Source organism: Pristis pectinata, chromosome 7 (assembly GCF_009764475.1).
Source record: "Pristis pectinata isolate sPriPec2 chromosome 7, sPriPec2.1.pri, whole genome shotgun sequence".
In the NCBI taxonomy this organism is placed as follows: domain Eukaryota; kingdom Metazoa; phylum Chordata; class Chondrichthyes; order Rhinopristiformes; family Pristidae; genus Pristis; species Pristis pectinata.
In genome coordinates this window covers 27,041,456-27,056,370 of record NC_067411.1, presented here as the reverse complement: position 1 = coordinate 27,056,370, position 14,915 = coordinate 27,041,456, and the positions used below count along the sequence as shown (strand labels likewise).

Sequence of the window (14,915 nt, the reverse complement as noted above, 5' to 3'; positions counted from 1 at the left end):
AATGAGAGGACTGGAGGTAGATCAGGCGAGTGGGAACACAGGAGGCAAGGGTTGCCTGATATTGGAAAATTCAATGTTCAAAATTCATTGTGTTGTAGACAGTATGAGGTGTAATCCATAATAAATTAATAGAAAAACTGGCATATCAAACTAATAACTTAATACTCTGATGTATTATGAAACTCAAAATTGTAGGGTACTAATGAATAAACAATTGGAACAGCAGGTACCACGAATTAATAAGAAAACAGCAGTCGGAAGAGCCTCAAATCAAGAGGAAACCCATATCAAAGATTTCTGGGGAGCGATTGTTGGCCGCCAGATTCTGTACTTCCCAGGGATTTTAATATCCATTGCAGGAGGGTTGCATCTATGACCACAGATAGGTTATAATGAAAAAAATTAAAATGCAGATGGTGGAAATGTGTATTATTTTGGGATTGGCGACAACTGCGTTGTTTATGTGGGTGCCCGTTCTCACAATTTATTAACATGACAGTTTTGGTTTTATTTGAAACATCTTTAGCAGAGCGACGCTTGGACTACTTGCTCCAGCCGGCTAGTCCGCCGAGCCCCTGGGTGCAGACCATGTCGCTCAGCTCCTCGGCTGGCCCGGGAGTCGCGCGCGCGCGCTCGCGCTGTGGTGACAGGCTGCACTCGGGCGGGCCGGCCGGAGAGTGGCAGCGCCGCAGAGTTTGTGCTGGCTGTATTTTTTTTAAATGTTAAAAAAAATCCAAACCCCTGAAACGATTCATTTTGTCAAAAAATTAAAACGATAACCCTCCCCTTTCCCCCCCATTATTCCTTCCTTTCCCGTTCCATCTGTCTCAAATAACGAGCGCGGCTGGGGTGGGCAGTTGTTCACCATCAGAGGAGCGGCAGCAACGACGACGGCTCCAAGATGTCGCAGTTCGTGGATAATTTCTGGGTACGTTCGTTGATTCTTGTCCCTTTTTGTTCGCAGCGAATGAATAATCTCGTCGGACTGTTTTAAGTTGTCTTGAGGTGCTCGCTTATATGAGAATGGGGCTGGCGGCCGCTGCCGGCTCGGGTCAGGATGTGAGTAAGCCGGGCTCTGTACTTGTGCTGGGATCTAGCTTTACGCGAGCGCGCCGGATCGGGCCTTCCTTCGCCGCTGAGCCCAGAGCTTTCAGTGCAACCAAACCTGTATATTATAGGAGGGGCGGGGAATGCCACGCCCCGCACGGTGATTGGTGTAGCCCCGCCAGGAATTGCATGTTTATGTTTCTGATTGGCCAATTTTGACGTCGGTCACGAGTCTCTTCTTCCGTAAATAAGTTAGTGTGGCGAGTGGTTGAGAACCACAGGCAGGCGATTTAAAATCTTTTATGGATAAAGAAATTGACATTAAAAATTAAACAAGTAACCTCTTTTCCTAAACTTTATTTAACATTAACCTTTGGCAATAAGTCTCCTATTATTTTAAATTGTTAAATACAGTGGTGTTTGAGTATGTTAAACTGGTTGGTTGTGGATTGTTCCAATGAATATTGGGTGTTTCCCATTTACAGACAAATTTCATGAGAGTAGGGTACAGTACTTCTGTATTGCTGCCATAAATTGATAATGTGCTAGGAGACCAGATGCCTATCCTGCCGGAATCAACATGAGTGAAATTTTTGTTAGTCAAAATGTTTACCTTTTCAGCCGCACCCACTGTTGCCTTAAATCTAGAGACACTAAAAGAGAAACATGTTACCGTAAATTATGAAGTGTTGGAAACGATTAGTAGGTCAGACAGCATTTGTGGAAAGAGTTTCACGTCGAAGACCCTTCATCATACCTTAATCAGGACTGTTGCCTCAGATCAGATAATGTAATAATGTTGATGGTTTTGTAAATGGTGATCAAGTATTTGATGAAATTGAACCCGGATAACCTATGTTTCACGATAAGACACTAAACATGATGTAGAAAGTTTCCTAAGGAAGAAACAAATTTACATTTATCTCAATTTAGAACCAAAACTAAATTTCAGTTCTATGAAGTGGCATTTTCCTTGTACAAATTAAAATATAATTGATAGTTTACTTATGACATTTTCAGCTGAAAATGTCTTCTGGAACTTGAATTAGTGTAAATGTGTAATGGATGTCAGTTTAGGTCCTTTGAAAGGCAGTTGTTTTTATCCATTTCTGTATTCTGATTTCTGCCTTTGCATTGAAGAAGTGTTGAATTCAGTAGCAGGATGAAAAGAGTTTTCAATGTACCATATAAAAATTTTAAGAGGTGTGAGAGTCTGTTTGCTCTTGCTTGAGATCTAGGACTAGGAAAAGTAATGTCAAGAGTTGGGACTGCCAATTTTGGCATGAGAAGCAATGAAATTTCTTAACTCAGAAAATGTTGAATCCTTAGCAACTTTCTTCCCAAAGGGCTGTAAATGCCTGATTGTTGAGTATATTCAAGGTTGGGAACGCTAGAGTTTTTTGACTCTAAATGAATTGAGTGCTGTGGGGATCAGATGAGAAAGTGGAGGTAGAAGGTAAGCCATGAACTTATTGAAAGGTGATGCTGGCCTAATGGCTTTAGGTTTATTCTTCCTACATTCAGAATTCATGGTTGGAAAAAGCTGTGATAATTGGACGATTTGAGCTACGGAGAATCAGATTTATTAATTTTTTTCTTAGATCCACATTCATTGATACCTGAAGTGGGTAAATAGGGTTGAAGTGCGCATCATCCATGATTTAATTGAATGACCACCTAAGCTTTTAACCATACACCCAATTGTGTGCTTCAGTCACAACTGTAAGATTATCCAAGGCAGCAATGGAATTTCTATTTCTTGCATCATCTGCTGTCTTGCCCTTCTGATTGAGGTTGATATTAAGTGTCAAAATGTACTAAGTTTTATAAAATAACTGAATGCCTAGTGGGTGTTGGATTCAGACTAAGTAAAGCCATTTTATATAAATCTTTATTCATAGCCATTATCCATGGATGGTTTTCACTACAAATTTTGGATGTGAAACAGGGCAAGACTTGTTTAGTGTGACTAAATACTTCATTTTCCCTCCATCCTCAATTATCTAAAATTGATAGTAATATTTTATTTGACCTTAATTCAAGCAAAGCTTTTGAAATCAGAAATCAACAGTTTACAGTGGTGTAATTTTAAGTAATATTACAGACTAAATATGTATTATACTGTTGAATGATACTGCCAAACTAGCTATGGAGTCAAGTTTACCGATAAATAGTTTATTGCTGTTGCTCACTGTTTTTTGATGGTTTTCAGTGAGTGATGTTGGGGCAAAAAAGTGAAGGTTATTGGACCTTGATAATTCAAAATAAGTGGGCCAGCATTTGCTTTATTCATCCAAGGTTAAGGGTAGGAGAGATAGTTAAGGTTTTGATTACTTATTAACTGTAAGCTATTGCCCCTTAGAGTAACAATCTCTCTGAAACCTTACCTGCAAATTCCTATCCAAAAGATTGGTGTTTAAGACTGTGAAAAATTCCTTTTACGTTGAAATACTTTAAATCATGCATGAAAGGCAGATTTACTTCTATGATGGATATCAGTTGTGTTCATGCCTGGAATAAATTTGAACAAGTCATGCTTGGTCACAGGTGCAGTGGTGTTGCCCTTCTGAATTTATATTGACAAGGTGTTTTAATATAGTTATACATTTCAGTTTTCTGATATCTATGTTAAAATGCTGTGGAGTTCAACTTTTACCATGTGTTTTTGTGCAATTTTGTGCCATGTGATGGCTGCCTGGGTGTAATAATATTGGCTGCTAATTGTCTCTGAAATGTGACAGTGACATGCAAGTAATAAGGTAACCAATCATTAATCATAATTAAGTGTAACTAATCATGGTTTTGTATGTTTGCGAAATCAGTAACATTTTTATGCAAGATCATAGGAATTGCTGAGTATTTTTTTAAAAGAATCATTTGGTTACTTACTTCCATCTTCATTGTAACATGAGTATAAAAATAATGGCACACAGTCTATCAATTAGTCCATAATGAGTTCAGATCTAAGTCAGAAAAAAAGCTCTGTTTGTTAGAACTTTAGGAATTTTAGGTCCAAATCCCTCAAGCATATTACATTACGTGTTATGTGAATGCTAAAGACAAGGTTGAAGTTTTACAGCTATGTTCAGCCAGAGCTGCTTCTTGAGATTCACACTATCACAGAAACCAATCTTCAGCCAATGTGGTTCACACTGTCTGACAGCAAGAAATGGCTAAGACTGGATATAGCAACAGCAATGGGACCAGTAAATATCTTGGCTATTGTACTGAAGATCCAGATTCCAGAACCAGCTGCACACCTGTAACTAAGCTATAATAATGCAGTTAGAACATTGGCATCTACCCAACAATGTGGAAAATTGCCCAGGTATATTATTATCTCAGGAACAAGAAAAATCCAATCCATTTGATTACTGTGACTCAATCTACTCTCAGTCACAGGTGAATCTGATGGAAGATGTTGTCAAAGGTATAGTTTCTCACCAGTGGCCAGTTTGAGTTTCATTGGGACCACCGCCACTCCCATCCTTGTCACAGCATTGGTTCAAATGTGAACCGAAGAGCTTAATTACACACATGAGGTGAGAGTGACTGCTCATGACATCAAGGCATTAAAAAATGAATGCTGGAAATCCAAAACAAAAACAGGAAAGATTGATTTTTTTCCAACAGGTCTTGCATTATCATTGGGGAGAGAAACTGTTAACAATTCAGGTCTGACATAAGAAGTTAAAAGATGTTGTACATAGAACAGTAGAGTATAGAAACAGGCCCTTTAGCCAACAAAGTCTGCTGACCATGATGTTAATTTAAACTATACATCTCTCTGCAATTGGTCTATATCCCTCCATTACCTACCTGTTCATGTGCCTCCTCATATTACTGTCAGATCTGCTTCCACCACTTCCCCTGGCAGCGCATTCCAGGCACCTATTACTTTGTATGTCAAAAAAAACTTGCCTTGTAAATCTCCTTTAAACTTTCCCCCCTTGCCTTAAATCTATACCCCCTAGTATTTGACATTTCTTTCCTGTGAAAAGATTTTATTTACCCTCTCTGTGCATCTCATAATTTTATACACTTCTATCAGGTCACCCCTCAGCCTCTGATACTCCAGAGAAAACAATCCAAGTTTGTCCAACTTTTCCTTATAGCTGATAATTTCTAATCCAGGTAACATCCTGGTGAATCTCCCTGGCACCCTCTCCAAAGCCTCCACATCATTCCTGTAATGTGGCGACCAGAACTGTACACAATACCCCAAGTGTGGCCTAACCAAAGTTTTACACAGCTGCAACATGACTTTGTGACTTTTGTACTCAACATCCTGACTGATGGATGCAAGTAAGTATGCCATATGCCTTATTTATGACCCTATCTCATGTTGCCATTTTCAAGGAGCTAAGGACTTGCACCCCAATATTCCTCTGTACATTAATGCTCCTAAGGGTCCTGCAACTTACTGTACACTTTCCTCTAACATTTGATCTCCCAAAGTGCAACACCTCATATTTGTCCAGATTAAACTCCATCTGCCATTTCTCTGCCCATATTGCCAACAGGTCTATATCCTGCTGTGCCCTTTGACAACCTTCCTCACTATCCACAACTACATCAATTTTTGTGCCGTTTGCAGACTTACTAATCAGCCCACCTACATTTTCATCCAAATCATTTATTTATATCTCACAAAGAACAGAGGTTCCAGCACTGATCCTTGTGGAACACCTCTGGATTATTCCTTGTGCCACATGCTAAGGAGATAAGAAATAGGAAGATAATACAGTTGAATGTATGGCTAAAGAGCTGGTGTAGGGAGGTGAGTTTCAGGTACATGGATTCATGGGCTCTCTTCCAGGGCAGGTTTGGACCTGTACAAGAAGGACCTAAGTTGCACCTAAAACTGGAGGGGCACCAGTATCCCTGTAGGAAGATTTGCCAGTACTATTTGGGAGGGTTTAAAGTAGCATGGCAGGACGGTGGGAACCAGAACAGTAGGTCAGAAAGTGGAGGGATTGAAGGGAAGGTAGAGGTTAGGTCAAGTAAGTCTGGAAGGAAGGACAGGCAGGGCCAGCTCAATGAACACTGATGGGAACCAGAACAGTAGGTCAGAAAGTGGAGGGATTGAAGGGAAGGTAGAGGTTAGGTCAAGTAAGTCTGGAAGGAAGGACAGGCAGGGCCAGCTCAATGAACACTGATGGGCTGAAGAGTACTTATTTCAATGCAAGGAGTATAATGTGTAAGGCAGATGAACTTAGAGCCTGGATTAGTACATGGAACTATGATGTCGTAACCAATACAGAGACTTGATTGAGAGAAGGGAAGGACTGGAAGCTCAACATTCCAGTGTTTAAATGTTTCAGATGTTGTCCACAGGGATCTAAAAGAGGTGTGGGAGCTGCACCACTGATCAGAGAGAATGTCATGGCAGCACTTAGAAAGGACATCCTGGAGGGCTCATCTAGTGAGGCAAACTGGGTAGACTTCAGAAATAAGAAAGGTGCAATCAATATGCTGAGGTTATACCATAGGCCTCCTAATAGCCAGTGGGAGATAGAAGAATAGATATGTAGACAGATTATGGAAAGATACAAAAGCAAAAGGGCAGTTGTAGTGGATGATTTTAATTTCCCCATTATTGGCTGGGACTTCCTTAGTGCCAGAGGTTTAGATGGGACAGAATTTGTTTGGTCGATTCAGGGGGTTCCTTGACAAAGTATGTAGATGATTCAACCAGGGGAAGGGGTCATATTAGACCTTGCATTGGGAAGTGAGCCTGGCCAGCCAATGGGAATTTCAGTGGGAGAGCATTTTGGGAATAGCGATCTTAACTCCACAGGTTTTTAGATAGTTAAGACTGGACTTTGGGAGGAAAAGTACTAAATTGGGGAAAGGCTTATTATAACAGTATTAGACAGGAACTGGGCAGAGTGGATTGGGAGAGGCTGTTATTGGGTAAGTCTACAGCTGACATATGTGGGTCATTTAAAGGCCAGCTTTGTGGATATGAGAAGGAGAGATTTGAGAGAGAGCAGAATTGCAATGAAGGGAATGGACACATTCAAGGGTCCTGTCCACCACACGGGACATGCCCTCTTCACGTTACTACATCAGGGAGGAGGTACAGGAGCCTGAAGACCCACACTCAACATTTCAGGAACAGTTTCTTCCCCTCCGCCATCAGATTTCTGAACAGTCCATGAACACTACCTCGTTGTTCCTCTTTTGCACTATTTATTTTTGTAACTTATAGTAATTTTTATGTCTATGTTTTGCACTGTACTGCTGCCACAAAACAACAAATTTCACTATTATGTGTACGTTATAATAAACCTGATTCAGATTCTGTCAACAACAGAGGAAGGGCAATGGAATAAAGGTTAGGAGCAATGAGGTGGAACTTGCCATTGTCATAATAGATACTTGGGAAATGGAATAGAATCTTGATAGAGAATAGATGAAGTCTTGGTAGGTAAGGAAGTCATTCGGCTTATAATAGATATTGGACGTAAGATTTCCCCAGAAGTGTGCACATGGGGGTGGGGGAGAAAGGAAATATTATGAAAGAAGAAAGTGTGTCAGTGGCAGCAAAGTGGATGAAAGGTTCGGGATGAGTACATTATATGAGGAAAAAGAAGTGAGAAAAGGGCCTGAGTAGGACTGGAGCAATGAAAGTACAACATAAAAAAGGCAAGGACCCAGAGTGACACATTTTATTGTCAGCCTTGCTGGCAATGTCCACATCCAGTAATGAATAAATAAAATCAAGTGAAGGAAATGAGAACACATTTAGTTTGATAGAGGAAGATGGTGGATGGAGACTGCTTGAACCTTTGCTCACCAAGAGCAGACAACCGTCAGGCCATTTGATATGGAATGGACATGAGGTATCCTTGGTAAAAATGAATCTGGATCAGGAAACAGAATTCCTTTAAAGCGCTTTGGAAGAATCACAGATGTAGATGGGAAGAGATTGGACAGTAGATGAAAATAAAGGCTAGAGATAAGAAGAAATAAATTCTGTGAGATAACAGGCTGCAACAGTTGTTCTAGCAGGACAGTTTGTAGATCTTGGAACATTTGGTGTCAATGTGGCAGTGGAGAAGGACGAGGACAGACGGGTCAATATGGGGAGGGAAGTTGAATTTCCACCAGTCCACCCAGGTTTTCTCTCCCTTTGTTAAACTTTTTCATTCCCCAAAACTCCCCCTCCCCACCCCGATACCTAGACTCATCACTCCCACCTGGTTCCCTCCGTCCATCACCCACATACCTATCTCCTACTGTCTTCTTCCTTGGTTCATCATTCTTATCCACCTGGTTCCATCTGCCCATCATCCTTTTGTCCTTCCCCTATCTGGTTCCACCTATTACTTACCAACCTCTGTCTCTACCTTCCCCTCTCCCCACCTGGCTTCATATGTTCATCATTTACCCCCAAATGGTTCCACCTATTGTCTACCAGCCTCTGCCTCACCCCTCCCTCTCCCTTCTATGTACTGACTCTCTTCCCCCTACACTCTCAATTGTGATGCAGGGTCTCCACCTGAAATATCAACCATGCCTTTGCCTCCATAGATGCTGCTTGACCCAGTTGAGTTCATCTAGCAGTTTATTTTTTGCTCCAGGTTCCAGCATCTGCAGTCACTTGTATCGCCGAGGCTTTATTAAATCCTTAAGTTCAGTAAAACTCCAAAAGTCTGGCATCCTTGGGATTTTATTGGTGCTGGACTAGCAGATTTTCTGGATCATTGGATGTTGCTCCTTTAATACCCCAGCACTTTTATTTCACTTTTTTAACATGATCAACAATAATTTTCTGGTAAACTCAGTGAGTTTAAAAGGAACGGGAAATAGAATCTGGTAAGCTTCAATGAGACTGCAGATACTGGAATCTAGAGTTCAAAAAAAAACAAACTGTTGGAGGAACTCAGCAGGTCAGGCAAGATCTGTGGAGGTAAATTGGACGGTCAATGTTTCAGGTTGAGACCCTTCATCTGGACTGAAAGATGGGAGGAAATAGCCAGTATAAAGAGGAGTAGGGAAGGGGAGGACCAAGACCTGGAAAGCAATAGGTGGATCCAGATGAGGAAGGGTGATAGACAGATGGAGGAGGGAAGAATGGAAATAGTGATAGAGGCTGGGAAGTGATGGATGGAGGCAGCAAAGGGCTGCAGATAATGAAGTCTGATAGGAAAGGAAGATGGAGAATGGAAGCAAATAAGGGAAATGGGGTGGGCAGGTGGGAGCAGTAGGGGTAGGAGCGTTTAGATGATGGGCAGATGGAGTGGGTGGAGGAGGGGAAAGAAACAAAATGATAGAGGGCCGGGGTGATGTGGGTGTAGAAGGAACTGGATAGATCAGGAGGAGAGAGAGAAGGGACAGAGAGGGAGCAGGTTACTTGAAATTGGAGAATTCAGTGTTCATGCTGTCAGGTTGTAGACTGTTCAGGCAGAATATGAGGTACTGTTCCTGTAGTTTGTGCTTAGCCTCACCCTGGCAGTAGAGGAGGCCAAGGACAGACAGGCGGTATGAGAATGGGAAGGGGAATTAAAATGGCTTGCAACTGGGAGCTTTGTCTGCCATGGCCATCTTGATAGGCTGAATGGCAGCCTACTGTTTTATCATTTTTGTCATATGGGCAGCAGATAATAAGTTGCATAAACCAGAACTTAACTTCTGCGAAGTTAATTCTGCATATGCGAAGGAAAACTTGTGTTTGAGCTTCAAATTAACAGTTCTTTTATAAGAAACCAAGCTGCAAGCTGAATACTGACAAATGAAGGGAACATTCCAACCACTGCATTAATAGTGGTGTCAGCAATTGTATTCAATTCGTACAGTTAGCAAGAGCCACATGTAGAACTATTCTTAGTCATAAAATTGCAAGTACAGTCATCAACTACAGTGGCCTGGCTGCAGTACTCAGACAGTTAACTTTAAATTTAGCTGTGACGTAACTAGTGTCAAGTATTCAAATTGCAGGTGGTTATAAAAATATAATTTTACTTTAGAATCAATATAATGGCACCCTAAGTTTTTGTAACTTCTAATTCTGGGGCATGAACAATGCACGTCTGATTTATTGTTGACGTATTAAAAAATGTTTTCACATTATATAAGCACTAAGTTTATACATTTTTTTAGCTGGGTCTATTCAATTTTTTTTCCTTTCTTGTCCTCTGTCACTTCTATTTTTTTAATGATCTGAGATAGAAGCAAACTTTAAACAATTTAATGTTCCTGGGAAAGAGGGACACACAATAGAAACTTTTGTTCAGCACATCCTGTTTGTATCATGATGGAAATCAAAGCTTCTAATTAGCTATAATAAGAGAAGTTTGCTGCGTCAGCAGTTCCACACTCTCAGTATAGATAGCAATAACAATTTAATGGGTTGTGCCAATGGACAATTTTTTTTGGCATGTTGCAGTTTCCTTTAACTAAAATTATGAAAGCAGGCATTCAAAAAGAATATTCCTTAAGAGCAAACCCAATGCCTGCCTGGCCCCTATTAGAATGTCTTGGAGACTATTCAGAGGTTTGGCATTCTCTAAACTGGGTTTCAAGAAGAAATGTATAAGCATTACAATGATGTTTTACAAAACAAAAAAAAATTGAAAAACAAAAAAATTCCAGTGCTGGAAATCTTAAATGAAAACTGAAATTGCTAGAAATGAAAATGAAGCATTGTTTCAGCTTTCTCTTGCCCACAATTTATTTCTTCCTTCCTTGACTCTGTACTTTCTTCCTAGGTTCAGGTTCCTCCTGACACAGTAAACTGCTCTTATTATAGCTAATTAGAAACTTTGATTTCCATCATGATACATCTAATTATATCTGTGACATATCTGATGCTCTCTGCCACTTTGACAGTTTCCATTTCCCTGGTCTCAACTTGTTCATCGTTACCATTGACAAGAAATCTCTTTACACTTCCATCGCACACCAGGATAGTCCAAGGGCCTCCCACTTCTTCCTTGAACAGAGGCTTAACCAGTGCACTCTTTCACCTGGCTGAACTCCTTTTCACACTCGATACAACTCACTTGCTCCAGATCAAAGGTGTTTCCGTAGGAATTTGCATGGGCCCGAGCCTTTTTATGGGATATGTAGAACAGTCTTTGCCTCAAGCTTACTCTTTTTCTGCTACATCATTGATTGTATTGGTGTTACTTCCTATACTCATACAGAACTCAGAAATTTCATTATTTTTGCTGCTATTATCCCTGACTCTTCCCTTCCTTTTCTGCATCTCTTTCCCCAGTGCAGGGCATAGGTTACCTATAAAAATCCCTTGCAAGCCCAATAACTCTCACAGATATCTTGACTATACCTCCATCCACCCTGCTTCCAGTAAGAATTCCATTCTCTTCTCCCAATTCCTCCAGCCCAGTCATATCTGTTCCAATGACAAGTACCTCTGAAATGTCTACTCACTTCCAGAATGATAGCTTCCCCTCTACTACAGTTGACAGAGCCATTAGCCACCTCTTTCCCATAGCTCTGCTATTTGCTCCTCTCCTTGCAAGCAGAGCAAAGATGAAGATCCCATGATCCTCATTTTCCACCCAACCAGCCTTCTTATTCAACAGGTCATCATTTGCAATGAGATTCCATCATCAGACACATCTTTCCCTTCTCCCCTTTCCAGCATTCTGGTGACTGTTCCCTTTGTGACTCTGTGGCTCTTCCTTATCCATTACCTACTCTCCTTCTCACAGCATTTTCCCATGCAACCACAGGATATGTAACACATGCCCTTTCTCTTCTTCCCCCTCCCACTATCCAGGGACCAAAAGTGCTTCCAAGTAAAGCAGAGATTCGCTTGCACTTCTTCTAATCTGGTCTATTGCATTCAGTACTCACAATACTGTCTTATCTGCATTGGAACAGACGCCTTCAATTTGCAGGGGCAACCCTCAGCTTCCTGTTGCCTGCCACTCCAATTCTCCATCCCACTTCCACTCTGACCTGTCTGTCTGCAGCCTACTGCATTGTTATAACAAGAACCAATGTAATCTTGAGGAACAGCATCAGATCTTCCATCTAGGCACGTTGCAGCCTTCTGTACTTAATATCAAATTCAACAACTTCATGTAACTCACTTTCTTTGTCTGTATCAGAACTAGCAAATGCAGGTATGCTAAGCCATCTGTATTATTGGTTCAGTTTTTCTTTCTCCAGATGCATGACCTGACACAGCTTTTACATCCCTTTGTGTTTTGTTTCTTTAACTACCCTAGATTCACTGCTTTTGTCCTGCCATTTGTGTTCTCCCTCCAACTATCATCAATAACCTAACAACCAGGTAACTTCAACAGTTTTTTCCAAGGCAACCCTGACGTCAAACTTATCAGAGATATTCCCTCCAACCTATCCATCCCTCACCTATCCTCACTGTAGCTTTAGATTAACTTGATTTTCCTCTTTCCCAATTCTGAGAAAGGGTTTTCAACCTGAAATGTTAACCATAGAACCATACAGCACAAAACAGGCCTTTCGGCCCACCGTGTCGTGCCGTCCATCAGACCACCCTCACACTACCTAACCCCTTCCTCCCGCATATCCCTCTATCTCACGTTCCTCCATATGCCTATCCAACAAGCTCTTGAACCTGTTCAATGTATCTGCCTCCACCACCACCCCAGGCAGTGCATTCCATGCACCAACCACTCTTTGGGTGAAAAACCTCCCTCTGACATCTCCCCTGAACCTCCCACCCATAACCTGACTGTCTACTCTATCTATTCCTCTCAATATTTTATATACCTCTATCATGTCTCCTCTCATCCTCCTCCTTTCCAGTGAATAAAGCCCTAGCACCTTGAGGCTCTCCTCATATTCAATACCCTCCAATCCAGGCAGCATCCTGGTAAATCTCCTCTGCACCCTCTCCAATGCCTCCACATCCTTCCTATAATGAGGCGACCAGAACTGAACACAGTACTCTAAATGTGGCCTAACTAGAGTTTTGTAAAGCTGCATCATAACCTCGCGGCTCTTAAACTCAATCCCGCGACTTATGAAAGCCAACATCCCATTGGCCTTCTTAACTGCTCTTTCCACCTGTGAGGCAACTTTCAATGAACTGTGAATATGAACCCCCAGATCCCTCTGCTCCTCCACACTGCCAAGTACCTTGCCGTTTACCCTGTACTCTGCCCTGGAGTTTGTCCTTCCAAAGTGTACCACTTCACACTTGTCCGGATTGAACTCCATCTGCCACTTTTCAGCCCAGCTCTGCATCCTATCAATATTCCTCTGTAAGCTCCGACAGCCCTCCACACTATCCACAACACTGCCTATCTTAGTGTCGTCCGCAAACTTACTAACCCAGCCCTCCACCCCCTCATCTAAGTCATCTATAAATATCACAAAAAGTAGAGGTCCCAGAACCGATCCCTGCGGGACACCACTAGTCACTGCCTTCCAATCCGAGGGCACTCCTTCCACCACAACCCTCTGCTTTCTACATGCAAGCCAATTCCTAATCCACACAGCCAAGCTTCCTTGGATCCCTCGGCCTCTGACCTTCTGAAGAAGCCTACCATGAGGAACCTTATCAAATGCCTTACTAGTCATCCTAACTCTGTTTTTCTTTCTATAAATGTTGTATGATCTACTGACTCTTTCCAGCATTTCTATTTTTATTTTAATTGCTGACATACTTAGCAGATCAGGCAGCATATACAGTGAGAGAAACAGAGTTAATGCTTCAGGTTGACAACTTGTCAGTGGAACTGGGAAAACTGAGAAAACAGCATGTTTTAAGTTGCAGAGAAGTGGAGGGTTGTCGAGAATAAAGAGAATGTCTGTAATGGGTGGAAGCCAGTAGAACCCAGATGATATAAATGCTATTGGTACTGTCTGAGAGAGGGTGAAAGATCATTAATCAAAGTTGATCCATCTGGAGGTGGTGTAGATAGAGAAGTGAATGAGAGTAGAGGAGAGAAAATAATAGTACTGGGACTATGAGATGCAGAATACAGCAAATTCAGGAAATCTGAAAGGAAAGAGAATGGTGGAAATAACCTGCAGCTGAGGTTGCATCAGTGGAGATAGAAAAACTATATTAATGTTACAGGTTGATGACCTTGCATCACAACTGGTTATTTCTGACACAAACTGAAAACTTTTTTCTTTAGAAATTGATAAAGAAAGGAGTAGCGATATCATTGAAGTACCTTTCAAGTTTCATTCAAATCATACATCATTGCTAACATGGATATCATTACACTTTTACATCTAGTCAGCACCCTGCCTGACATCAGGATAGGAGCAATATCATTACAAGGATTGAACTACGTAACCTTCATCTTCAAAGTTCAGAGATGCAGGAAGTACTTCTTTCTTTAATTTTGGCCAAATGATAGTTTTTCAGGGTGCACGTATTTTTAATCTTCATGATATGTTAAACTTCTGTTACTTGGATAGGGCATAGATAAAGTGGACAGCCAGCACCTTTTCCCCAGGGCAGTAATAGCCAATACCTGAGGATACCAGTTTAAGGTCAGAGGAGGAAAGTTTAGGGGGGATGTCAGAGGTAGATTTTTTTTTTACACAGAGTGGTGGGTGCCTGAAACGCACTGCTGAGGGTGGTGGCAGAGGCTGATACTATATGTGACTTGGTCTTAGCATTGAACCATTTTCTGTTATATCAAAATAATTTTGTTGCTCCATTCAGCTGGTCCACTCTTGCTCACTTGCAATCTTTATCAGGTTTCCTGTTCTCATGGATTATTTGTTTCTTGTACTGTTTTATACTGATCTTAAGCACCCTATCTAAATATGTGGTCATTACAGTCCAAAATGGCCTTCATCTTGACTTTCTCCAACTTGTATTTGTGCTGTTCAGGACTCTTGCCACTCAGATTTCCTTTGAACTGGGTAAACTCAGCAGTGTA

General features: G+C 41.4%; 1 protein-coding gene across 6 annotated transcripts in view; it reads left to right on the top strand.

Moving 5' to 3' along the window:
* The first annotated feature begins 633 nt into the window (after window positions 1-633).
* The window catches only part of fcho2 (FCH and mu domain containing endocytic adaptor 2), a 159,867-nt gene continuing 145,585 nt past the window's right edge, over window positions 634-14,915 (top strand). For all 6 annotated transcript variants that reach the window (XM_052019149.1, XM_052019148.1, XM_052019147.1 and 3 more), the window contains exon 1: window positions 634-928. In XM_052019149.1, coding sequence (XP_051875109.1) covers window positions 902-928 — 27 coding nt within the window. In that variant the 5' untranslated portion in view covers window positions 634-901. The remainder of the gene's footprint in view (window positions 929-14,915) is intronic.